The sequence below is a fragment of the Apteryx mantelli genome, chromosome 1 (assembly GCF_036417845.1).
Source record: "Apteryx mantelli isolate bAptMan1 chromosome 1, bAptMan1.hap1, whole genome shotgun sequence".
In the NCBI taxonomy this organism is placed as follows: Eukaryota; Metazoa; Chordata; class Aves; order Apterygiformes; family Apterygidae; genus Apteryx; species Apteryx mantelli.
The window spans coordinates 49,077,585-49,102,130 of record NC_089978.1 but is presented as its reverse complement, the minus strand read 5'-3'; the positions used below and the strand labels follow the sequence as shown (position 1 = coordinate 49,102,130).

At 40.8% G+C, this 24,546-nt stretch overlaps 1 protein-coding gene across 2 annotated transcripts; it reads left to right on the top strand.

Moving 5' to 3' along the window:
- The first annotated feature begins 295 nt into the window (after positions 1–295).
- On the top strand, positions 296–24,073 carry OBI1 (ORC ubiquitin ligase 1). Of its 2 annotated transcripts, none has more exons than XM_067293129.1 (6): positions 296–358; positions 6,050–6,185; positions 7,119–7,210; positions 8,913–9,161; positions 12,655–12,743; positions 21,719–24,073. In XM_067293129.1, the coding sequence occupies exons 1-6, from the start codon at positions 314–316 to the stop codon at positions 23,229–23,231; spliced, it is 2,124 nt and encodes a 707-aa protein (XP_067149230.1). In that variant the 5' UTR covers positions 296–313; the 3' UTR covers positions 23,232–24,073. The 2 variants fall into 2 exon arrangements, with proteins under 2 accessions (XP_067149230.1, XP_067149223.1); XM_067293122.1 differs by lacking the exon at positions 296–358 and adding an exon at positions 787–908.
- The last annotated feature ends 473 nt before the right edge of the window (positions 24,074–24,546 follow it).

Sequence of the window (24,546 nt, the reverse complement as noted above, 5' to 3'; positions counted from 1 at the left end):
TCAGCGAGTGCGACTGCACGGCGCTTGCAGAGCTCGGGGGTTTTCCACAGTCACGATTTCCGTTTGGGCCTCTGAGCCGCAGCTGCGCGGACAGCGATGATCCCACCAGGCCCAACAGGCCGTGCTCCGAGCCGGCAGTCGCGACACGCGCGCTTGGTTGGGGCTGAGCGCTGCGAGGGCAGCGGCGGAGGCCGGCAGTGGCTCCGAGGCACAGGGCGGCCGCCGCAGGGCGCGGGGAAACGGCAGCTCCCAGTGGAGGCTGCGGGCAGCAGGGAAAGGTGCAGTCGTGCCCCAGAAATTTATTCTGGGGTGTATGCTTGTTTGTGCTCACACGATTTGGAAACGGAAAACGGGAGAGGTAGGTGCAGGGGAATTCACAGGGTTTAACTGGTTGGCTTATTTGGCAGCAGGGTGAAAGCTGAGTGGGAAAAAGGTCTACTGGGAAGCAAGGTGCCCACAACCACGCGGGCCTCCTGCAAGGGGGCTTCACCCAACGCTGCCCAAAAGGCCACGTTTCCTTTCAGGAAGGCCACAACCCCTGCCAGCCGCCCGGGGAGCTTCCTTCGGGCAGAGGTGCTTTTGTGCGGGGCGGGGGGCACAAATCGTCTCGGCGGCCGAGGCCGGCGCGGCGGGGTAGAGAGGGGGCAGAGAGGGGCCGGCGCTGCCGCCCCCCTCCCGCCCTCCAGGGGAACGCCGCAGAAGCGCGCGCCGCGTTCGCTCCGCGGCGCGGCAGCTTGGCCTCGCCGGCTTGCCGTACTCGGCGTTTGGCGAGGGGGACGCCGTTGTTCTGCCGTTGCCGCCTGCGCGACTTCCGTGCTGGCGGGGCTCGCGCCGCCATGGCGCAGAGCGGGCCGAGCGTGACGCTGTCCCTCACGCTGCCCATCACCTGCCACATCTGCCTGGGGAAGGTAACGGCGACGCCGCCGCCGCCCCACCCCCGGCCAGCGGGCAGCCGCTGCGCTTCCCCCCTCCTTCCCTCCCAGCTAGGCGCGGCCCGGTGGGGGTATGGAGGTGGGGGGGGGGGGGAGGTCGCCTCCGTGCTCCGGGGCTGGGGGTCGGGCTCGCCCCCGACGGCGGCTGCTCGGAGGTGCCCGGCTGTGGCCCGGAGCCGTGCCCGTACCGGCCGAGGGGCTGCGGCTCTGAGCTGGAGAGAAAGTTGGGGTTGGCGACCCCATCCCCGGGAGGGGTGATCTCGCCCGGGGAAGGGAGGGGGGGAATCCCCTCGCCCGGGAGAGGCGATTTTCCCCTGGGAGAAGGGGGGGGGGGGGAATCCCGTCCCCTGGGAGGGGGTCCCGTACCCCGGGAGGGGCCATTTCCCTTGGGGGGGAGAGGGGGGGATTCCCCAGGAGAGGAGATCCCGCCTCGGGAGTGGGTGGGCGATCTGGTCCCCAGGAGGGGCGATCCCGTCTCCAACAGGAAGGATCCCGCCTCGGAGTAGGTTGGGATCCACGATCGAGGAGGGGCGATCCCCTCTCCGGGGAGGGGGGAGGCCATCCGGTCCCCGGGCGGGCTGCCGGCAGGGTTTGTTGCCACCTTTCGGGTGGTAGGGACCGTGTGCGCCCTTGGCGGGCGCCCCCCGGGTTGCCGCTAGAGAGGGCTGTGGGCCACAGGTTCCCCAGGCACCCCTGGTCACCCCCCACCCTCCAAAATGTGCGTGTAACGTTTCAGGGTAACGTTTTTGAGAGGGTTTTTTGTCTACCTCTGATGTCTGTAGAAGCTCGAATGTTTTAAAACATAGGATAAGTTTGTGTTTGAGCCTGGTGCTGTATCACAAAGAACAAGTGAAACAATTTGTAAATAAAAGTTGTGTAACTGAGTGGATTAAGAAAATCATTGAACAATATTCTAGCAGTTTGGAGGAAAAGTTTCATTTTCCTTTTTTCTTGTCCAAGAAGTTTTCAGTCCTTTTCTCCCTCCAGAGGGGGAAGGCTGTTGCTAGTCCATTCTTCTCTAAAAGCCCTCAAAACTAATAGCTGTCACTAGTTGCTTCTCAAATTCTTTGCTCTTTCCCCGTTTCTATTCTTTCTCATTTCCCTGTGCCCCCAAACAAAACAAACCTCTTAAAACTCAACAGAAATTGCAAGGGAGGAAATAGAAATAACCTTTATGTTCATACTCTGGCATTTACTATCCTGTTTCTTCCTACCTCACCTGGCCTGTACTCTGAGACCTTTGCTGCTTGTGTGATAAAATGACAAAAAGATTCATGTGTTTGATGTGCAAAACAGGTGTAGCACAGGTGGTAAAAGTAGTCAGACATCTCCCCTTCTCAAGTGCGTCAATTCTGACAGAACGCAACGATTTCAGCAACCATGTTTATGCATTCCTTGGCTTTTCTATAGAAACCAAATAAGGTGTCCCAACTGTGGTTCTGTTATCTCTCCTTTTCTATATACCTGTTTAGTATGAATGGAGGAGAACACAAATTAACTGTTTCTGTGATGCAGAGTGGATTTTCACTCTGTACTCAATAGCTTTGTTGTATATTCACTCATATAATGCTATGAAGCCATTGTCTCATTTCAAGCCAATGTCTCATACTTTCACTTTTAATTCTGAAATCAGTCAGGAATTGATATAGCTGAGTTTGTACCGGAAGAAATTTCCACACTCTTCTTTCCTGGTATCTTGCATTGAACTAATATGTTAACATTACAAGTGAATCTTGTGGTGACATCTGTAGTTAAGGTCACTGAACACTTTCCTTCTTAAATGCCTGAAGTTATTTAAACTTTGGCAAAGTTGGGCTGCTCAGGCTGCCTTTTTTCTTATGAATCTTTGCCTGCAGCTTGAAACTTCATTGAAAGACTTCATCAGGAAAAGCTTTTCTGTTTTCAAGAGTAAGGTTAGAGGAAGAAAAGTTTGTTTTGTTTAATACTGAGGGAGCAGTTTTGCAGTTTTTGTCCTGTTTTGTAGAAGGGAGCAGAAAGTGGAATGGAGGGTTGACATATTCTAGTACTTCTGTGGTTTGTAGCATAGGCATCACACTTATTATAAGGCCCACCCTGCAATCAGAACATACCTCTTCATATATGTCTGCAAAATTTGCAAAGGGTTTGATGCAAAATAGAAACTTTAACTAACATGTTTCACTATGCATAGTGGTGAGACGGTAAAAAGACATATCAAATAGAGACTCATTCAATAATGTCATCCACTCCTTGTATTTAATGAAGCAGAAATCTTGGGAGAGTGAAAAATGTTAATCCATTTTGTCAGTATGTTTGCAAAATGGGTAAATAAGCATTTATAACGAGTTAAATTGCTTGAATAAATTTCATGTTTGTAATCTGAATGTTCTTTTAGCATAGCCTTCTTAACTTCATTCATAATCGAGTAGATCAGTATCCAAGTGGCTGAAACTCAGAAAAAACTTTCCATTATTTCAGGCCTTTCTTTTCTGTCTGCATCAAACTGTTAGGATTATTTGTTGTGGAATAACAGAAGGTCTCTTCTGTTGGTTTTAGTGCTGACAGCTTGCAAGGGCTTGGGCATACAATTCTGTATGCATTGAACCCCCCTCAGATTTCTAGGGGTTCATGCAGTAGTATCAGCATGCCTTCCTCTGCATATGCCTGCCACTCAGTTAATGCTGCTTAAAGGTCCAGAAGTGCCTTCGAAATGACCTAAATGTGTATTTGAGGCTTCAATGCATGTCAACAGCTTGATAATGTGATCAGTGTACGCGTTTTGAGTGGAAAAAATTTGGAAGTTACTGAAAGTCACCCACCTACTCAAGCCTTACCAGATAAGCTGTAGTCTTTTTAGTCACTGTGATCGACTGAGGAACTGAAACTGTGCTATAATTCAAGCAGAATGTAATGCTTTTTTAGTAATGAGTAGATAGTGTTACCTCCCCGCCACCAGCTTGTGGCAGCCGGTGGCTTACAGACTTCATGAAGAGAAGTTGCAGCCCATCCATTGTGTTTACTGACAGGATTTTCACCAGCAGCTTCTGCTGTTGTTGCATGGATTGCTTTGTGTGGATTCTGAGCTAACAACAAAAATCATAAACCCCAAACCTGAAATGAAGCTTGTAAAGGTGTGTAAATCAGAAGCACTGGACCCTAGAGAGTAATAAATGTGACTTACTATTTTGCTAGAGATATGGAGTAATTATTCACTTGCATGCCAGGTTTGGGGTAACTGAGGGTCTCTTGCTCCCCTGGGAGGAGACTTGCGCTCCTGAAATGTCTTCTACTGTTTAGATTCTATAATTTTATTTTGCTTTATATCCTATCATACCTATGTAACTTTTCTCAGACTGCTTCTGAGTAAGAAAGAAGCTGGTCCGGAGAAAATGTTTCCTGGGGTTTTTTGTTTGTTTGTTCTTGTTTGTTTTCTTTTAGCTGCTGGTGGGAAAGCTGGAAGAGGATCTCTTCTATTAAAAAAATAAATAAATGACAAAGATGTATTTTTGGTACTTGAAATTGTAATATTTAAATGCTTTCAGAGCTGGTGGGTGAACACTTGCATTAATCATAAAAAAGCCTCCTTAATTAGAGGTGAGAGTCTGCAGACACTTCGAGAAATCACTTAGTCTTTTCCTATTTCACACCTGTAGTAACTTCAGTTTCTGTTTGTGTACACACAAATCCTTAGGCTCTCAGGACTGTCATACTGGAAGTTTTTATAATGTTGTGAATCCTGTAATGTGACAGAGGCCCGGAAAGTAAATTGGGGAATGACCTGACAGAGCTCGGCCTTGAATCAGATCCAGGTGTATTTCAGTGATAAAATGCTTGGGTTTTCTTTGGTTTTGTTTGTTTTTCTTAGCTTGTGTAACAGTGATGGTGTAGGTGTGATTGCTATAGGACACATCCAGTCTGTTTTCCAAAGTGGTTATTAGCTGTCCTTTTCAGTTGCTTCCTTTTCCCTGCCAACATTTCATCTTTCTTTTTAGTTTGACTACTTTTCTAGCAAAATGAGAGAGGAAAATCTTGAGGGTGATAGGGCTTTTAAAAAGTTGTATGAGTTCTCTTGAATTTGAGTTTTAAGTGCTTCATAAAAGCAATACAGTAGAATCTAAAGTAATAGATACTACTGCCTGTATGTCTCAAAATAGATCTCTAGGACAAAGATAGTGATGGAGGAATCAAATAATTATTTTTAAGAACCCTAACAGATATTAATGGTAAGTCTTGAGAGACTTGAGAGTGCCTATTACTGTAAGCTATAACATAAGCTTCAGTAAGGCATAGATATAGGGGAAATTTTTTTTTTCCTTCCGTATCATATTTGGTGCTTCTATGCTTACTCACTTTCAAACAGGATTTATAGTTAAGTGACAAGAGAGAATAATGCATTGTCATTAATATTTTCTAAATGTTTGTTTACACTGCTGGTTTGGAAGGGAGGAAAGCTTGTTGAAAGGATCTGCATCTGATTAGAATATTTAGGCTTTCAGCTGCCCCATCCTTAGGTAATGACTTATTTAGCAGTAATGCATATTTAGCAGGAGGGTTGAATTAGTAATTACTGGTTCATATTTCTGGTTTGTGGATTTGGCCCTTATCCTTTTTAAGGTTGATTTCCATGCAGCTGATTATGTTGAGGCTAAATGTAATCTGAAATCCTGTCTGTTTCAGTGATGCCTCTTCCAAGGCAAAGTGTCGGCTGTTGCCAGAAGCAATCCCCCATTCCCTCACTTTTGGAAATTAGTTAATGCTATGTCTTTTGGTCTCCTTTTACCTAGGGTGGGAAGTGCATTTCACTGGAGTGGCTGGCTGCAGTTTTAGGGGTAATGGGGTGAGGGGGTACAGTTTGGAAGTGTGCCTACCGCACTGTCTATTGATGAGCTCTTGGAATCAAGGACCTTAGTTTTGCGAAGACGGTTATAGTTTTGGTGCCACCAGTGTTGGAGAAGCTTGGCACTGTGAGTCAGGAGATCACTTCTAGCCCAGTAGAACAATAGTGTCTTTTTCCTGTTTATGACTAGATTTGTATTGAGGAATTGGGGTAGTATGTTTTCATACTTCATTACCTGTAAAGGTTTTAAAGTATTCATAGCATCTCTTTGTTTGCTTGCTCTTTTTCTTAATGCTAAAAGGTCCGTCACCCAGTCATCTGTGTCAACAACCATGTCTTCTGTTCCATTTGTATTGATGTGTGGTTGAAGAACAATAATCAGTGTCCAGCTTGCAGGATTCCTATCACACCTGAAAATCCCTGCAAGGAAATTATAGGTAAGGACAACTTTTGGCTTTGAAATTTGAGCTCAGAGATGTCTGGATATTTTTTCCTTTGTATTTTTTACCAGTATTTAAGGAAGAACTGACTTTAAACGTTTTTAGAAGTGTACATAACTGCAAGGTAAGACTTCCAAAGATGAGGCTTATATTAATGGCTTGATTATTCACAGGCAGCAAGTATCCAGCAGCTCTGATGACTGGGTTTTTTTAGATCTTGGTTGGATAGTTCATTTAACTGGAAGAAAAATGCATCACACTTCAAATACTCTGCCTGTGTATTGCAACCTTTTGATCTAAGAGGGCATTATTTAGCTGGGAAATAAAATACTTCAATACAGAATTTTGAATGGGCCTGTGGTCTTCTGTTTTTGTTTTCCCTTTCCCTTTTCTTAATTTTTTTTAAGAAAATGTCTCCTAAAGAAAGAAAGAAGTCAAAGATATAAAACTTGAATGAGGATCTGAACTTCCCCAGAGTTAGGAAATACTGGGATCTTGATTTGAGGTAAAAATATCAGCTTTGCTATTTAGTTCTATGAGGGAAAGATATGTCTAAACAATTTTACGTTACAAACTTGTACAGTTTTGTGCTAAATAAATGTAAGTTTGATTTTTCCGCCCCCCTGCCTTCTTTTAATACTATGATCTTCAATAAAATAGGATTCTATCAACAGAAATACAAGTTTGAAAGTTTTCAAAAGTTGTCTTTCTGCTTTGAGAGGATTTTGGCATCTAAACATCATTAATAGATACTCCCTGTCACCTGTTCTGAAAATAAAAGGGATTTAAAATCTCCCATGGTAGTTTGGTCCATAATTCAGCTGTATATATATAGCTGATAGTATGAAAAACACTTTAAGGTGGGCTACTAACATTGAAATGACTGAAAAAGAAACAGTATTAGTGATTCTTTATCCTATGCTGCTGTAGGAGGAACAAGTGAAAGTGATCCTGTGTTTAGTCCAACAGTCAGAAAACACCTGCGTAAAACCAGACTTGAATTACTCCACAAAGAATATGAGGTAGGTGTGTGGGAAGTGTTGTGACCTTCCACATGAACCACAACGGATAAATTACTGTGTACAGGAGGTCTTTTTGCTTTCAGGGTTATGGTGTTGTTTTTATTTTTTTATTATTATTATTTATTTATTTTGAGCAAAGCTTGATACTGAATCTACATAGAACTCAGCTGCATTAAAATCCCATCTTCAGGTTGAGGTTAGGAGAGAGCATTTGCTGTTGGTTGAAGTGATCCCATTAAAGTCAGCGGTGAAATTCTGTCTAACTTACAGGTAGCCAAGTATAGCCAGTTCCCAGGTAGCCTGAAAATTTCCACCCCCAGATGAGATGAGAGGGTTCTCTTTTTATGCATAATGATTTTTTTGCTTTTTGAATTTTTGGGGAGGTTTTTTGATTTACAAATACAAACATCTTTTGAAGTAATTCCCTGTTGCTCAGGAAGACTAAATTTGTTTTTAAAGGATATTGCCCACTGGAATCTACTGGCATAGGTTAATTTTTAATTGTTGGTGCTTTATTGTCTTCTGAAAATGAATGAATGCCTGGCAGTTTGTCTCCACTCTCCTGCTGAAAAATATTCTCTTAGGAAGAAGAGAAAAGTTGTTGATAAGGAATATGCTTGATTTGTCTTCTTAGCTGTTGTTTCCTTAGTAGCAGCTGTATGAAGACATCCCATATTTCTCCAGGAAACCTGTCTCATAGCAAGGGGAATGAGAGAAAGGAAATGGACAGTGTGTATATCCCCACCATTATGAAACTTAGGGTTGTCCTTTATGCTAGGTATGCCTATAGTGCAGTTTCTTTCATAGAGGGGTCAGAAGAAAGTTTCCTGCATTTCTATTAAGTCACCTCCAAAATCCTACAGATGGGGATAGGATAATATAAATCTCTTCCAAAAAAAACCCTTCCAATTTTAAAATGGTTGTTTGCATGCTGGAAAATAAAAAAAGTAGCTTGATTAATGCAAATATAGCCTGGATGTATGTAAATGCTATTATATGGCTTGCTTGAGCACTCTGAGCTTGAGCAACTCAAGTATTAGCATGGTAGACAGTGCAGAAGACATGCTTTCAGGAAAAATTATTCCTTTTACCCCTTAAACAATGGGTTTTTGAAGTCAGTGCTTCTCTGTGGCTCCCCATTGATGCAATTAGCAGCCTTGTTTGCTGGTCTTTGAGAATCTTTTCCTTGGACTTTTCTATGTTGGTGCAGCTGTTACTGTTGAGCAACCTCTTCCAGGCAGTGTTGTGTCCATTTTTAATCTAGAGACTTTCAGCATCTGAGCATGTGATGTTTCAGGATGTTTCTTGCATATCATGCTCAATTAACAGCAAATGAGTCAGCAGAGGACACCCTTAAGAACACACTTTATGCAGGAGATCATCCCACCGAGTGCCCTAGTAATAGATCCTTGTTGTTGAATGCTCTAAAGCTTGTGGTCTGCCAGCCAGCTTGTTCAGGGTCTTGTATGTAATCAGGGGATTCCCTTCAATGAAACCTGCACTATGTTTCAGCATCCATGTTGATAAAATCCTGCCTGAAGCACAGCACATAAGCATACTTAGCTTTGTGTAAGTAAAGGCATGCATTTGGGCTTGCCAGAGAGCCAATGTTTCTAAAGTGCTGTGGGAACTTGCCAGTATTGTTTGTTAATCTGACTTGTTATCTTAATTCCTGCGATATTTTAATTTTTGGTGCCTTCAGGATGAAATAGAATCCCTGCAAAAAGAAGTGGAAGATCTGAGAGGTAAAAATCTCGGTTTACAGACACAGCTGAAATCTCTTCTGGATCCTACAACATCAGCTTTATCTTGCCAAAGTGAGGAAAATAGCCAGTCAGCAGACGAAGCAAGTACCACTGGCCCAGAAACCCTGGAGGAATGGAGCAAAAAGCTTAAAGCTGCCAATGATATATGTGAAAAAGTGATAGATAATGTGGAAAAGTTGAAGGAGGTAATAAATATGTTTCTTCAATAGTGCTGCAGTGTAACTGTTTTATGTTGGTTAAACAGGGGTGAGAGTTAGCATGACCTCTGGGTACTTCATAGATCCAAAAGGCAGGGCAAAAATTGAATTCCAGTAACTGTTGGCATATCATAGTATTTCCATAAGCCTTAGCAAATGTCAGATGTTATTGCTTGTTCTAGTGAGTCTTGTATGTGACTCTTCTTCAACTCCTCTGTCATTCTATGGCTTGGTAATTGGATTATAGTAGCACTTGTCTCCAGTATTGATGACCAGATTTCTAAGGCTTGCAATAATCTATATAATATATCTATTTTACAACATTCAGTGGCCAAACGTGGTACTATTGGCTGAGGCAGATTTTGCACTATTGCCCTCCCTGCTAGCCTATATTTTTGGTGCAATTTGCTGAGACAGAGTAACTTGACCCTTTGACCTAAAATAGACAAGCTTCAGCATTTTATGACCAAAAGATCCTTTGCTGGAAACCTGCAGCTTTTTTATACACCTTAACTGTATTATAAGACAAAACTTCAGACTGCAGAAGGAGGGGTGCAGGAGATAAAGAATCATGTGAAAATACAACTAAATAAAAATATCTTGCAAAATCTACCTACAGGCACCAGAAGAATGGCCTCAAACATTGAATGAGAACAAAATTTCAAGGTGAATTTGAAGGGCAAGTTGGAGAAAATTTGACTTGCATTTATTCAAAATGCTTTCATTATTTCTTCTGTTAGCAATCCTGGATTGCCTCCTGCAAAAGCTTTATGTATTATGTATTTAGGATACATTAGCTCTTTTTTTTTCTTTTTTTTTTAAACTTTTCCTCTGCCACAGACTCAAGGGGCCACATCATATGGCTCTGCCACTCTATTGTCATTAATAGGATGCCTCTAGATTTGCCTCTGTGTAGTCTAAAGCAAATTCTCGTCTTGATTAGACTGGATATAACCCTGCTTGATAAACAGGAAAAGTGAGACAAAGGAGCAAACTGAGCCCCAAAATTCCCTTTTTAGTAACTTGGTTGAACTCAGACTTCAACTTTCCAAGTCAGGGTGCATACCTCCTGCCCTCCTAAGAGTGTCCCAGGAGCTTCAGAGTCAGTTGCAGTTGGAAGAGGGGGATTCTTGTCTGCTAGGCTAGGCTTTTTTTTTTGGGGGGGGGGGGGATGGGAGGAGAGATTTTTTCTTATGCTAAATTGTAGTGCCTCCTTTTTGTGGTGATTGGGGTTCTTAACTTTCTCCCTGGCTCAGTAAAAATAAGAATGTAGCAATGTTTCTTTTGTTTTTTGTTTTTTGTTTTTTTTTTTTCTCAGTGTAACTTGAGCCTTAGCAAAGTATGGTTTTTATGTTTATGGAGTCTTTGGATTTGGTTAAGGATTAGATCCAAATAAAGATATAGATGGGTTTCAGGGACCAAGTCCAAAACTGTGATCTGAGCACTCTTCCCATCTGTTTCTTGCTCAGCAGCTGCCCAGTTCTGGAAGTACCTAAAGCCACTTGGCTCTTCTTTTTAACCTTCTTTCACTTGTGAGTGTGCACTGAACAACCCCAGTCTGAACAGCATGGCACCCCTTTCCTCTTACACTCAATGTGGAACTAGAAACCTTCTTACTCCTAAAATACCTGACCCAAGAACTTAGAGCATCCATCACACTCCCCAGTGAGACAGGGTCCCTCAGAAAATGTGGATGCAGCCACTTTCTTTTTAAAACCAGGCTGAATGAAGAGACGGTGGCCACCTTACATCTTTAATATCCATGGGCAGAGACTCCCAAAGTAGGCATTGTGACTTTAGATTTGCTTTGACTCTATTCAAAGCAGTGATACAAGCTTAATAATAAAGCAGATGAAATTCACTCACTAATAGCACAGTTACATGAAATCATCAATCTAGATGTTGTACCACAACTGGGGATCCCTTGCAGATTACTGGCTTAGAGGCTAGAGCACTTGCTGAGGAAGCAGGAGATCAGGGAGGTTCGGTTCTGCCTCGCCATGTGCCAGGTGGGTGTCCTACCTACCAGCTCTACACAAGTCAGGCAGTCTCCTGTTTAAGCTAGAGTTATGTCACTGGAGAGAGAGAGCAGGCTTTGTCTGTGTTGTTGAATGGTTTGGTGCTTCTTCGGAAACAGGCGGTCCTGGATTCTTATTCCTTGCTTTCAGGGTAGTTTTTTGTATTTTGTTTTTACTATACAAAATAAAAGATCTGTGACACTTGGACATCCAAGCCCTGGGCTCATCCCTTCTTTATCAGAAAGTTCCATTTACTCTTTCTGGCCCTGGGAATCTTGATTTCTGTGTTGTGTGTCATCCATGTCCCCCCCGCCCCTCGTCTTAGTTTCATCTGGAAAGGTGGCTGGAATACTTCCGTTCATCCTTTTGTTATAGATCAGTGTTTAGGGTTATGTATCACTGCCCCTGGCTACTTTTAAGTCCTTTTATTTGTGAAAAGACTCAGGTGTGCAGACCTCTAGCAGAGATTTCCAGACATGCTGTCCTCAGCATTTGCTCTTGGCTAACTCAGAGTGGCTGCCTAATGTTTGCTGGGGCTGTTTGTATAACTGTTTTGCTTTCTGCCTCTCTTCATGCACAGTTTGAGGCTTCCGATGAAGTATGTTTCACTCACAGGACCAGTTGCTTGGCTCCTTCTCTGGATCTAACCCTAGATTATGTTTTTAGTATGCAGTGGAAGTATCGTCTCATTGAGGCTATGAGTTACGAGTCTTGAACCATTGGTGCTGTTTTCCGCATATGGAGATTGAGCAGACTTATGAAGTACAAAGAGTGTTTTCTCCTTGTTAGGATGGTGGCATTCACTGTTCTGAAACAGGGAAACTTCTCTTGATATGAAGTATCTTGTTAACAAGTGTGTCTGCTGAACTGAGAAGAAAGAATTGACCTCAATTCAAGGAGTGAGAAGGGTTGTGAATCAGAAGTCTTAATCATAACGTCATGGAAAAAAGTGAAGAAAGACTGTAAATAGCTTGTCATAATGGATTTACATCCATAGGATAACTGTGCTTTAAAAATTACAAACCAAAAAAACACATGAGTAATCTTACTCTAATTTGAGGTGGGGGAAGCTGTTCAACATCAGTTTTGCTGATACCTGCACATTGTAACGTTAATGTACTTGAAGTATTTAGTCATGTGGAAAAAAAACCACAGAATTGCCATTAGTACATCCCCTTAATGACTTTCTCTACTAACTAACGTAGCTGTGTTTATTTCCCTAGATAGGACACTTGCAATGTATTTTGGGAATATAAATAAAAAATGTCTGTTCGCTATTCAGTTTTGCAAGCCATTTCCCATGGTAATTTTTTAAGTGGTGTCCCTGTCTGAGGGCTGTTTCCTGCCTTCGCATTTCTGGTTCTGTCTCTTTAAAAAGCAGAAACAGCTTGTCTTATAAACATTAGAAGTCATTTCTGTTTTACTGTATACTTAATTATTTTTTTTTTTACTTTTTTCCTTAGGCAAATAAGAAACTGAGCATGGAAAACAATAGCCTTTTAAGAGAGAATTTGCGACTAAAAGCTGAAGTTGATAGTAGATCACCCCAAAAGTATGTAAATATTTTAAAAGCTACCATATTTTATTTATAAACTGTTTAACTGTTGTAGGACTTTAACCTAAAACTGTGGTAGTGTACGTGGGGTTGTATATGTGTCTCCAAGGTAGACTTTGGTATTTATACTCATAGATTTGTGATACAACTTACAGAATAGCAGCAAGTCTTCAGTGAAGGAATATACACTGACTGCAAATGATGATGTCCTTGTATTATCTGGCCAGTATTGAAGGGCTGGATTTGTTGGTCAAATTCTACAATTAACTTTCTTTTGTTATAGAAGAATTTCATTTAAATCTGGTATCCTTTTGTCAAAGTAGAAGCCCTGTTACAGAGTACAGAATTTCTGGCTCCTTGTGTTTGATTCTGTTTTCTTTTTCTTTCCACTCCCTTCAGTGTTTATTCTGTGGACTCAATTCCTGATTCAAGGAAAGTCCCTGATAGCTTTCTGTCTGGTCAAGGTTTGCAGAATCAGGATTCTGTAGCATGAGGACATCATTCCCAGAACTGATGTCTGTGTTTAATTTTCTGCCTTAAGCAGTTAAAACATCATTGACAGTGACCTCAAAAAACAGAAATTCTGTCATATTGATTACAGTTGTGTGACAAGGTGCCTTTTCTTGGAAATATTTCATACACATTTCTCCAATTTCTGATCCGTACATGATCTTATTTTTAAATTTTCATTCTTTTCTCTCACTGGTTTTCTACAAGTATAGCCTGCCCGACTTCAGCCAAGCTATTCCTGGTTTAGATCTTAGAAAGCTAAGGGCAGCATTAGCCTAAGGTTTATACAGTGCTTTTTTGGGTGGAGGGGATGACTTGGGGGGGGGGGGGGCTTTTTTGTGTGTATAATGTGAGAGGAGAGCTCTCCAGATTTTGTTCTAGCTCACAAGTCACTTGTTTGAAGATGAAATCCGTCTTTGTGGAGCGCATACTTGCCATCCTACTCATCATTCAAAACCACAGGAAAGGAGATGCGTTATCCTTGTGCTATAAGGTTAAATGTACGAAGGTGCATTCTGACCTGATGTCCCCTAGCACTGTTTAAGGTCTTGGTGATGGAGAGGGATTTTGTGAAATATCTTTTTCCCATATGATTCTAGAGTGAGTTGGCAAGGGTGGCAAACTTGAAAAGTAAATAGATGCAGCTAAATAAATCTTAGAAAAGAAGGATTAGAAGAGACTAGATCATCTATCTCGATTCTGCTTTACTGAGAAGAAGTGAACTTCCAGTGGAGAGAATTTCACAATGTCTTCTAACTTTTTTGCGTTTTACCTTCCCGTTGGTCAGAAAAATTAGATATGTGGGGAAAAAAAAGTTTGTTTCAGACTGTGTATTTTCTCATCTTTTGCCCATGTGGCCTAAAAGAAGAGCTGTTCACTTTCCTTCTTAGAAGTACCCAAATGTTATTAGAAACTGGACAGTGCCAAGGCCTGTTTTGTAAGCCAGAGGCCAGCTGGATTGGCCTGTCCGTGTCTGTACTATTAAAACTCCTTCCCCCTCCCCAAATCTCTAAAACAAATAGTCACATCTTGCCTGCCTGTTGGGAATGGTCCAACACCCATGGTAACTCCAGAGCTGTGCCTGGATATTGTTTGGAGTACGTGAGTTGAATTAGGTTTAAAGTAGTTCAGGAACAGTTCTAACACTTTAGTTGTTCAGAGAGTTGCGTGTCTGCACCCTGCCTCAGCCAACTTCAGCTTTAGTTCTGCTTTAAATCCAGTGGTGTGTTTGCATGTACTACAAGAATGTAAGTATATGCAAGAAAAAACTTGTGCCTAACAGATACACTGAGACTCCTTTTGAAAGGTTCTTCCAGTTCGTGTGGCAAACTTTGATAACTAATATTTTAAAGGTCTTTCAGGTAGGCTTCACACGCTGTACAGTGACTGCAGTAACTCTATTGCCTTATCTTGCTTATGAAATCCAGAACTGAGGACATACATATTAGATTCCAGTAATGTCATTATAATTAATCTTTCTGTGTAGATACACTGACTTACTCATGCAGTTATTTTTGTTGTACTTCATTCAGATTGTTCTGAAGATAAGTTTTGGGAAAAGCTGCTGAACAGCTTTCTAGTGCAATTTTAAGTAGTATTGAGTCTTCCTATTTAATGCCACTACTATTGTTTCTTTGTCGTGTAGTTCTTAGTGAACCTCAAACTGCCAGGTGTGGAATCAGGCTTAAACCACTGGCTTACATAACTAATACTTGTATCAATTAAACTATTTGTGAAAAGATTTATAAGTATTCACAGTCCCATTAGCCCAAATTGTAGTTCATTTTGTGCATAGTGACACTGAAGCTAAATGTTACAACCCAAAGATTTTAATAGGCTCTGCTTTATAGCAAAAGAAACACTGATAGCAGGTGAACGGTTCCTTTATAACACGGACTTAACTTCTGACTTACTTCACAGGAAGAATATAATTAGCCTTCTTCAATGGTCAATAAAAAACTTTCCTTTTATCATAGTCTTGAGTTGTTTTTTTTCTTCGTATCCATTAAAACCTTCTGAAAAATGTCACGAATGTCAATAAAATTGACATTGCAGCAGTGTCAGTCTTGGTTGTTGTTTTTTTTTTTTTTACACAATTTTTAATTGACAATGCTGATTCATCAGAAATTTTTTCCTGAAAGGTTTTTTTTGAGGGAAAAGTTTCTCAGACCCACAGTTCAATTTTAGATCAAAACACAGATGGGAAGGCCAAGACCTTAACCAGAATACCAAACCATCTTTTAGTTGGGATATATGTCTGAAAAGCAAAAGGGGATAAGTTTCTGGCTCTGATTCTTACCAGAGACCTGAATTAGTCTGCCATTTCTCAGGCAGAACAGCCTGATGATTGCTCTTCAGGTAGCACAAAAATTTTGGAAACTCAAGTTTTGCAGGATGATAAAGCCCTATTACATCCAGTTCTACTTAAAATAGAAAACTGTTAGGTCTATTGGCAGAGCACAATGAATCTAAAAGCATTTTTGGCAAAGGAATATTTGCTTTTTACCTGAAGGAAAATAGCTAGTAAGTCTGTCTACTCCAGGGTATAGTGTATTTTATGAATGGTTAGATTCAAATTAGCTTGAAACAGACTTCTAAGCTTCTTAGGAGGCCTTTCCCTTAATATTTAATTTCTTCTTCCAGTTAAAATCCCAGTCTGAAAAACTATCTGTGACATGCAGAAAATTGTTGCATTATCTCTTAGGTTTTGTTGTTGTTCCCTCTTTCTCCAGTTTTACTGTTTATCTTGTCTTGATTTGTGACTTCAGTTACCTCCGCACTGAAATCCAAGGCTGTTGACTTTTTAGGAATGTGTACAACATTCACTTTTTGCCCAAATCAAATATTTCCATTCATGCCACACTATTTAATTCAGTCTATATTTCACTGAATTTCACTGAGCCTGCAAATGAGGTTCTGGTAACACATGTCCAGAGTACAGAAGGAAATAATGCTTCTGTCTTCCTAGACAGAAAACTGGTCTATTCTCTATCTCCCAGCAAGCTTGCTGTCCCAAAGGAGTGGTTATATTTGAAGACCAGCTGCAGTGTGGCCTTGGAAAAATTAAATGCTGCTTTGTAGCCTTCAAAACACCTTTGAGTTCTTGAATCATAGCGTTATTCCCTGAGGAAGCACCCATTGTGGGTGTAAAAGTCTAAAATCTTAAGCAGATTTTAGCTGGTTCTAGCTGTTTTTTTGAGTAGTTCTGAAGTTATCCTTTTTGGCCTGGTATGCACCAAGGTTGGTGCAATCTGGCTTTCCTATGTAGAAGACAAGTGCTGCCTCACTGAAAGATGTGAAAGTGCTTTTGTCTGAATGTTTTGAGACTTAGTGCATTTGTCTGAATTCTCCCAAAGGCCTAAGTGAAAAGAAAAGCTATTCTCAAAGAATCTAGCTTATTTGGACTGTTCCTCTCTTTAAATCCTGCTGCTCTGCAGTCATCCAACAAACAGGAAAGCTTAGCCTTACTCATATGATATGAAGGAAATAAACTTCCCTGGTGCTTAAGAGAGATTTCATGAAGAAAGGCCATGTGTCTTCAGATGGTTTTGTAGTCTGTGAACTGGACTCTGAAATGAATTTATTGCACAGTATCTGCTCATGTTGGAAAGACCTTGTTCTTTTACAAGCTTAGAAAATTACCAATGGTAAATGTTTCTACTACACATTAGCTTTCAAGAAGGGTTGTTGCACACTTTCTTCTGTCAGCCAGTCTGGTGTGCAAAATGGAAAGCAGTAACAGACTGTATCTAGGGCTTTTTTGCTCAGTGTGACCAAGTTCCATTACTGATCCAGTTTTTCTGGTTTCAAATCTTAAATAGAGCAGTACGGTTGAGGTCTATTTCTTGACTTATTTTTTGCCTGTCAGGAACGGGCCCCATCTGATAGTATCTGAAGGGGGGTTTTTTTGCTTAAAGATGACTATGCAACTCTTGTACACGATCTTCTTAAAATAGTGTGTAACCTGGAATATTGTCAAGTTGTTGCAGTGGATCACCTTTCTATAGCCAGCTGGCATAGAGAATGGTTACAAAACTCATTGTCATCCAACTGCATCTGGTACAAGATATCACAGAACAGGAGAGAGGCTGTGGAAGGTAATAGGGCTTTTCAGCTGTTTGTTGTGACTTTCTGTTTTGGTTTGGTTTTTTTGCCTCTACCTACAGACCCCAAATCAAAATATACACATAAATGGGCCCAGGTTTGGGTGTGCACTCTAGAATTGCCCTAATTTCAAACTGTGAGGAGCCATGACTATACACTGTCTTTTCCCACTCCCCCACCCTTAGTTTCTTTTGGAAGTTGCCTTAGTTACATGAGCAAGAGCCACAGTTTGTTCCCCAGTCTGGATTATCAGGTGATTAGAATTGGAGAATCATCTTTTCCCTAGTATCTTGGCAGGCCCAGTGTTCTGTATATGGTTATATAGGGAAAGTCTATTTGCTGCAGCTGCTTAGTGTACCCAAAGGTAAATGTTTATGTGAGGTTTTGTGGTTTTATACTAAGTCCATATGGAGTTAAGGACTTGACAGACCTGCCATGACCAGTAACATCTGAAAATAAAACCTTAAAGCTGAATTAGCAGAACTGAGGTAAGAAGGGAAGAAATAACTGTAGAAATTTGATCTGTTGTAGATGAGAGACTACTAAACTTGAACCCAAATTTCCACAGCTTCTAAATGGACACCTTCAGAGGATTACTCAGACAATACAGCTATGTTGTTAGTTCTTCTTTGACACTATAGATGAGAGCTGATTGCTAACTTTGTGATTTCTGGTGTCAAGTTAGAATGCTATTGGGGCAAGGGGAAGGACTCTGGCTGAAGAAAGGGCCTGAAACATGAAGTTCATTTGCCTAATAATAGGCATCCAGTGTCACCTAAGGCACCATACCATATCTAATACATCTTCCCAGGGCTGGCAGCTATGATAGAGGACTTATATGAGACCTGTATCCTTCTAGAGTGATAGCTGGAGGCCAGGGATTATCTAAAGACCTTAAGTCATCTAAAATGTCACTAAGTGCCTATGTTGAATGATCCAAATCCCACCTGAAAAACAGTAGCTCCCTTAATATTTAAAACCAAAATCTGAGTTCCTTTTATTAAAAGGGACAGTAAGTCAAAGTGTTGTATATGAAGATGCTTTGTAACTGAGCACTATTTTTTCTGGGCTTTCAACTTTTAATAGAAAGGATGTATTTGAAACAAATATAATGAAATACAAACTCCTTATTTACGTAGACACGACTAAAGAACCAAACCCTGCCACTGAAAATACTTTCTCCATGAGTGAAGTTAGGAAAAGTATTCCCTATTACAAGTGTACTAGTACCTGTACTTCTGCTACTGGATGTCTCCACTCGTTTCCAAGAGTAAAATGGGTCAGGTGCTTTAGGGAAAATGACTTATCTAGAGTGTCAGGACAAATTTTAATTTATTTTCATGTAATCGTACTATATTTTATGAGTATTATTATTGTCATCAGGCCATAACTTTTTGGCTATGACAGCTCAGCATACTGTTGAGGAGGAAGGAGAAGAAAACTCATGGGACAAGGGTTTGGGGAATGGGGAGGGTTCTGGCTACTTTAACCAAAAGTGCATGTCTTATAAACTGTCAGCTGACCTGCAAGCCCAGTCTTTAAACACCTAGGTCATCCTTGACCTAGAGTAATTAGTTTAAATATGTGCATTGTGATATGACTGTCTTAAAAACCCATGAAAATCTGGGAAATAACTGCATGCAAGTCTCAAAGCAGGAACAGAAAGCTACTGCTCGAATGCTTAACTGCAGAGGTAACTATAGGCAGTATGTCAGATGCTCTGTTTCTAAAACCCAAATTTCCCAAACACATACCTCTACAACAATTAACATATTAGTGAAGCCCTTTGGCTTTGAACAACATAGTGTATTTTTTTTAACCTGAGGACACTTGTTCTCAAGTTGCACTTGCGAATACAGTTCTTCTTCCTCGTAAGCAAATCTCCAACTGTCAATAACACTGTTTGCATAGAAAAAAAATTACACCCTTCTTCCATTAAAAAAAGAATCGGCAGGTATGCATATATATGTAAACATGCTTAATTTCTATGTCAGTGTCTGGTACAGCAGATCCTAGAAAATTTTGCTTATTTTATATAAGCATTTTTCCACATCTTGCTTGACTCTTAAACTAATTGTGGTTTTGTATCATTTCTGATATGCTTTTTTAAGCAATATAAGTTTTGTTGATTCTCTAGGGCTGTGTGATTAGATCTGTTAGAGGAAGGCAAAATAAATACTTCTGAATCTGCTTGATCTAGGAAGCAGGGAGGATCTTGCTTGGCCCTTGCCATGCTACAGTGGCTCCTTTAATATTTTAAACCAAAATCTGAATTTCTTTTATTGAAGGGGATAATAGGTCAAAATGTGTTGTATATGAGGATGGTCATTTCGTTGTAATCCCCTTCAGTTGAAAATACAATGCAAAATCCTTGAATTCCCTATGATTCTGCTTTTATCTGCTTTCATATGGGAGAGGGAGGAAGTCTTGTACAACTTTCCTTCCACTTTCCTCTTGTACACAGCCAGAAATGGAGGAGCTGCTGCAATGAAATTAGAAAACTTGCTGCCTGTAAAGTGAGTAAATGAAAAGTGAGCCACCTTCATTTTTATTATCACTAGGGACAGGGAGTTCTCACCTTGATAGAATTCCAATAAAAGCAACCTCTTTGTGTGCAGGGGCGAGGGGGACTCTTAAACTTTCTTTTTCTAAATATAAAACTACTACCTTGCCACTTCATGTCTACAAAGTAGTGAATGGCAGGTGCAGAAACTAACTGAAAACTTGGGCAGATCTGATTTAAAATGTGATCTGGTGGCAATTCAGTAGAAGAACTGACTTTGCCTGTTGTATGACTCTTACCCACCACTGAACCACCTATGCCAAAATCATCAGTCCTGTAAATACTCAGAAGCAGTTGAACGGTGAAGTACCTCAGATCTGGTCACTAATGTCCGGCTTGCTCAGTGATTGTGATACCCCTTCTTCCCCTCCCTGATGACTGCACGCTTGACTACATTGCAGTTATAGACACAGCAGTTTCCTATTGCTTTGTGTTCAGGAACTGAAGAAACAAAACAGTTTGATGCCCTTCTGGAAATGCAGGCATGGTTTTGTGGCTATTTTGCCGGTGGTAGTCACAGACCATGATATACTGCCTTCAGACCTCGTTGGTCTGAGTGTTGCAGTAGGAGCATCTCGTGATGGGGTGAGGAGATGGAATGGGGAAGTTATGGGGAGGATGGAAGGGGGATTTCCTTTGACTTTGGGGGGGGAGGGGAAGAGAGAGAGAGACAGACAGACAGACAGACAGACTAAGAAACAGGAGAGAAATACCAGGCAGTCTTTAGTGCTGAAAGAGCAGATAAACCTGTGCTGAACATGGAGCTGCAGGGTGGAAAGTGGGGATTAGCATAATCCCACATAAAGAATTGTCATTTCCCTGTGATATAAACACCATATGTGTCAGAGTTTTAGGTTGGCTGCAGGTCCTTCCTTCCTTCCTAATAATACCAGAACTTTAATTGTTTTTTTCTTTCCGTAAATAGAAAGTCTCGGATGGAGCAGGGAATTCCCTCGTGCCCACCTGTCAGTGACAGGTTAGAATTAGTCAGGGCATGTAGCTGAAACCTTCACCTGCCCTCTAGGGAAGGTCAGTTTTGAAAGCTGGTGGAGGATGGGGGGAAGATGAGGTCTGTATCTTTGCAGTTGAAAATGTGCTCAAGCTGGAAGCCACAGAAACACACAACCTTTGCAAACCACAAGTGGTGTTTTTTTGTATCAGAGTCGAGGAAGAAATTAGATTGTTCCAGGTGTAAGGCTCAAAAAACAAGTAGCTCGGAAATAAGTGGAAGTACCATCCATGTGATGGTCAGGGAAAAGCTGTCTATCTAACAGGAACATAATTGAAATGGTCTACATAAGTATTTAAAACCACCACAAAGGACCATTGCAATTTCTGAATTTCATATTGGCATTTTATATTTGACAAGGTGACATTGTGTAAGAAATGTGTTGTAAAACACTGCTGTGCTGTAGGAAAATGATTGAATGTAAATATTTCAAGATGTGGACCACTGTTCAAATGTTATCATAAATCTTTGCCATTGTTTTAGGGGATAATTCTTCATGCATATTTGAGTTGAATTGATAGAACCAGCCCCTGGAAGGGTAATCTGCTTGTTATTGCGTTACTACTGCTAATAGTTTAATTTTGGCTTTTCAGGTGTTCACTCCCACCTATACATTGTATATGATGATTTTTTTTCATAAATAGCAGTGATTTGCAGTTCTAATTTTTGTTTTCAAATTAACACAATGTATAGTAGCTTTGTCCTTCTTTGAAATTAGCTCAAAATGCACCTGGAGAATCTCTCTTTTTCTGATTTAATATCTCCTTTCTTTTTCATTTCTTGCAGGTTTGGTAGGTTTACAGTAGCTGCACTTCAGTCCAAAGTAGAACAGAGTGAACGTGAAATGAACCGCCTAAAAAAGGCACTGGAAAGAAGTGATAAATACATAGAAGAAATGGAGTGTCAGCTTTTACAGCTGAAAAGCGCAGGCGAAGGAACCCAAACTGTGAGTGCAGTTAGTGAGAGATCACTTTCCACAGATGCTAAAGGAACTGAGAGCATTGAAGAAGATGTGAGACATTTGAAAAACCAGGTCGAATGCTTAGAGAAAAAAGCTTTGACTACCAGTCAAAGTCCTGAAAGTCTCAAACAGCTGACAGGTGGTGGAACGTGTTCAAGCTCTTCTGGTCAAGATGGTTCGAATGGGTCAAACACTCAGTGTGCTCTAAAGAAAGAACTGTTTCCAGGATGTCAGGGAGTTCTCCTAGATGAAGGCACTACAAATATGGATGCCTGCTTAGAACAGCAGTGGAATAAAATTGAGGAATGTACCCCATTTAAGGATGAAGAACTTTATGAGCTTCCAGCACCATGCACTCCTTTTCTGTCTCTCAGTCGCCTTCAGTTGAACACTCCTGATGGAAAAGAAAACACAAGGAAACCATCATCCTTTCTGAGAAAACTGAAATTTGAAGAGTTTTGTGACACTTCAGATGACTGCAGGAAAGATTCTCCAGAACACAGCACAAGCAGCTGTAATAGTGAAAAGAAGCTGAACTGTTTTACTACAGGAAAATCAGGTTTTTGGGGGACCTGCCCAGCAAACTTTTCTGAGAACTTAGATTTTGATGAATCAGAGCAAAATACAATAGCTAGTCAGTCAGATGAAACACCAGCAAAGTCCAGTGATAAAACAAGTTCATGTTTACCTAAAAAGTTACATACTCTCTGCTCTTCTGAAATGAACCGCACAAGAACCTCCAGTGAGGCATCTATGGACGCTGCCTACCTCGATAAAATTTCTGAGTTGGACTCAATGATGTCTGAATCAGACAATAGCAAGAGTCCATGCTATAATTTTAAGTCCTCTGATCTTGATAATTCTTCAAAGTCAACAGAGTGCTCTAAGCTTCTGAATGAAACTGAGAAGAAACTGGAAGAAATGGATGAGGAACAGAGTATGAAGTGTCCAGAGGCAAGTGACCCATCAGTTGACAGAACTGGCTGGAAACCTGCTATGTTTTCCATTCTCTCCCCATCTGAGCTAGATATGAATGACCACTTCCCGTTGTTTGCAGGCCAGAACGTAGCAGCTAGTGAAATCAAACCTCCAAACTGTTTATTTCAAAGAGAGTTTTCCCAGAGTTTACTGTTCAGTAACTCACAGAGGCTTTTTGAGGAACAAAAATTTGGTTCCTGCTTTTTAAAGATGTCATCTGACCTGCACAATCAGCTTAACACTCCTTGGGTTTCTCCCTTTATTCCTGAAAGGAAAAATAAAAATATTAGTCAGTCAACCAAGAGGAAAATTCAGAGCGGCCTTTCTAGTGCTAGTCCATCGAAAACTACCAAAAACTGATTCTGGTTGGAAATAAAAGATGACTCAAAGTTGTCAACCTGTGAATGCTTAATACTTCCCAAGTGAACTTCATTTTTAATGACTTCCATGCAGTCTGGTCCTGTCTTTTTTGAAGCAAAAACTGAATGTTCCCTTGCCCCTAACAAGCTCTTTCCTAGGGAGGAACCATTCCAGATTCTTTTCTTTCGCACGGCATTTTGATTACTTGGATATATGTTTGGGTTTTTTTTTTAGTTGTCAGGTTACATGACCTTCCGGTGGTGAGCACAGTTAACGGCTTCCTTGAATAGGACAGTTTTAAGTGGTCTTGTCAAATCAGTCATTTATGTAAGGGAAGAACTTGTTTTAAAGGTTATGTTTCCCATTCCTGAAGGTTATGTGTTGTGCGTGCAAGGCAGGTGCTGGCTATACTGTGGTTTCATGAAATTGCTATAAAACACTGTCAGTTTTGCCCTAAAACTTGTCTCCCAGAGAAAATGTTGCTGCTTAGACTGTTTCATAGCACTGTACTGTACTGAAACTTTTGTTTTAAGTAGATATAAGGTAGCAGCCTCTTTCTTTTCAGGGTTACAGCACTTCAGTTAGAAAATGTCTCTTCTTTAAGATTGCAAACATGGCTTGTATTTTTGGAAGTTAAGCACAATTTTTAATTTTGTTCCCAAAAAGCATTGTTATTCTAAATGTGTTCAGTATGCCTGTATAGATGATAAAAATGGGTTTGTATGCTAATGACTTGTTTACCTAATGTGCACTGAACATTTTACATTAATACTGTGCCATTTTACATTAATACTGCATGCTTTTTTATGTGAATTGAATAAAAGATGTTATAAGCACTATAATCCTTGATGTTGCCTCAAATATTGTATTAGCAGAAGAAGAATTGGGAAACTTTCTTTTTTCATAATTTTGAAAATATCAAAGTTTTATAAGACGTAAATGTGAATTTATTCACAAAAAAAAACAAATCTTCCTTTCTCATCCTTGTTAGACATATTACCATTCTAGTGTCAGCATAAATGCAGTTGATGGAAATGGCTTTCAGCCTCTCTGGAGGTGACTCTTCCATAATGTATTGCATAGGTCAACATAATGTGATGCCTACTACAGGCAGGCGACCTAATTAAGCAGCAAAGAAAAATTGGTGTCTTTGCATTATTGTGCTTAAGATTTTCTAAAGGCATATTTAATTTTAAGATACGGGTTTTTCTCTCTATGTAGGCCTTGATGGCATTTCTTACAGACATCCTTGATTCATCAATAGGTATGATATGAAAAATCCATACACTGCCTTTAGGCCCCTTAAAGAGGGGGA

Bases quoted from the DNA above. Each gene is read 5' to 3' on its own strand.
- OBI1 (XM_067293122.1), top strand. From the start codon at position 837: ATGGCGCAGAGCGGGCCGAGCGTGACGCTGTCCCTCACGCTGCCCATC. The intron at 6,186-7,118 runs GTAAGGACAACT...ATGCTGCTGTAG, and splicing joins TCCCTGCAAGGAAATTATAG to GAGGAACAAGTGAAAGTGAT. The intron at 12,744-21,718 runs GTATGTAAATAT...CATTTCTTGCAG, and splicing joins GATAGTAGATCACCCCAAAA to GTTTGGTAGGTTTACAGTAG.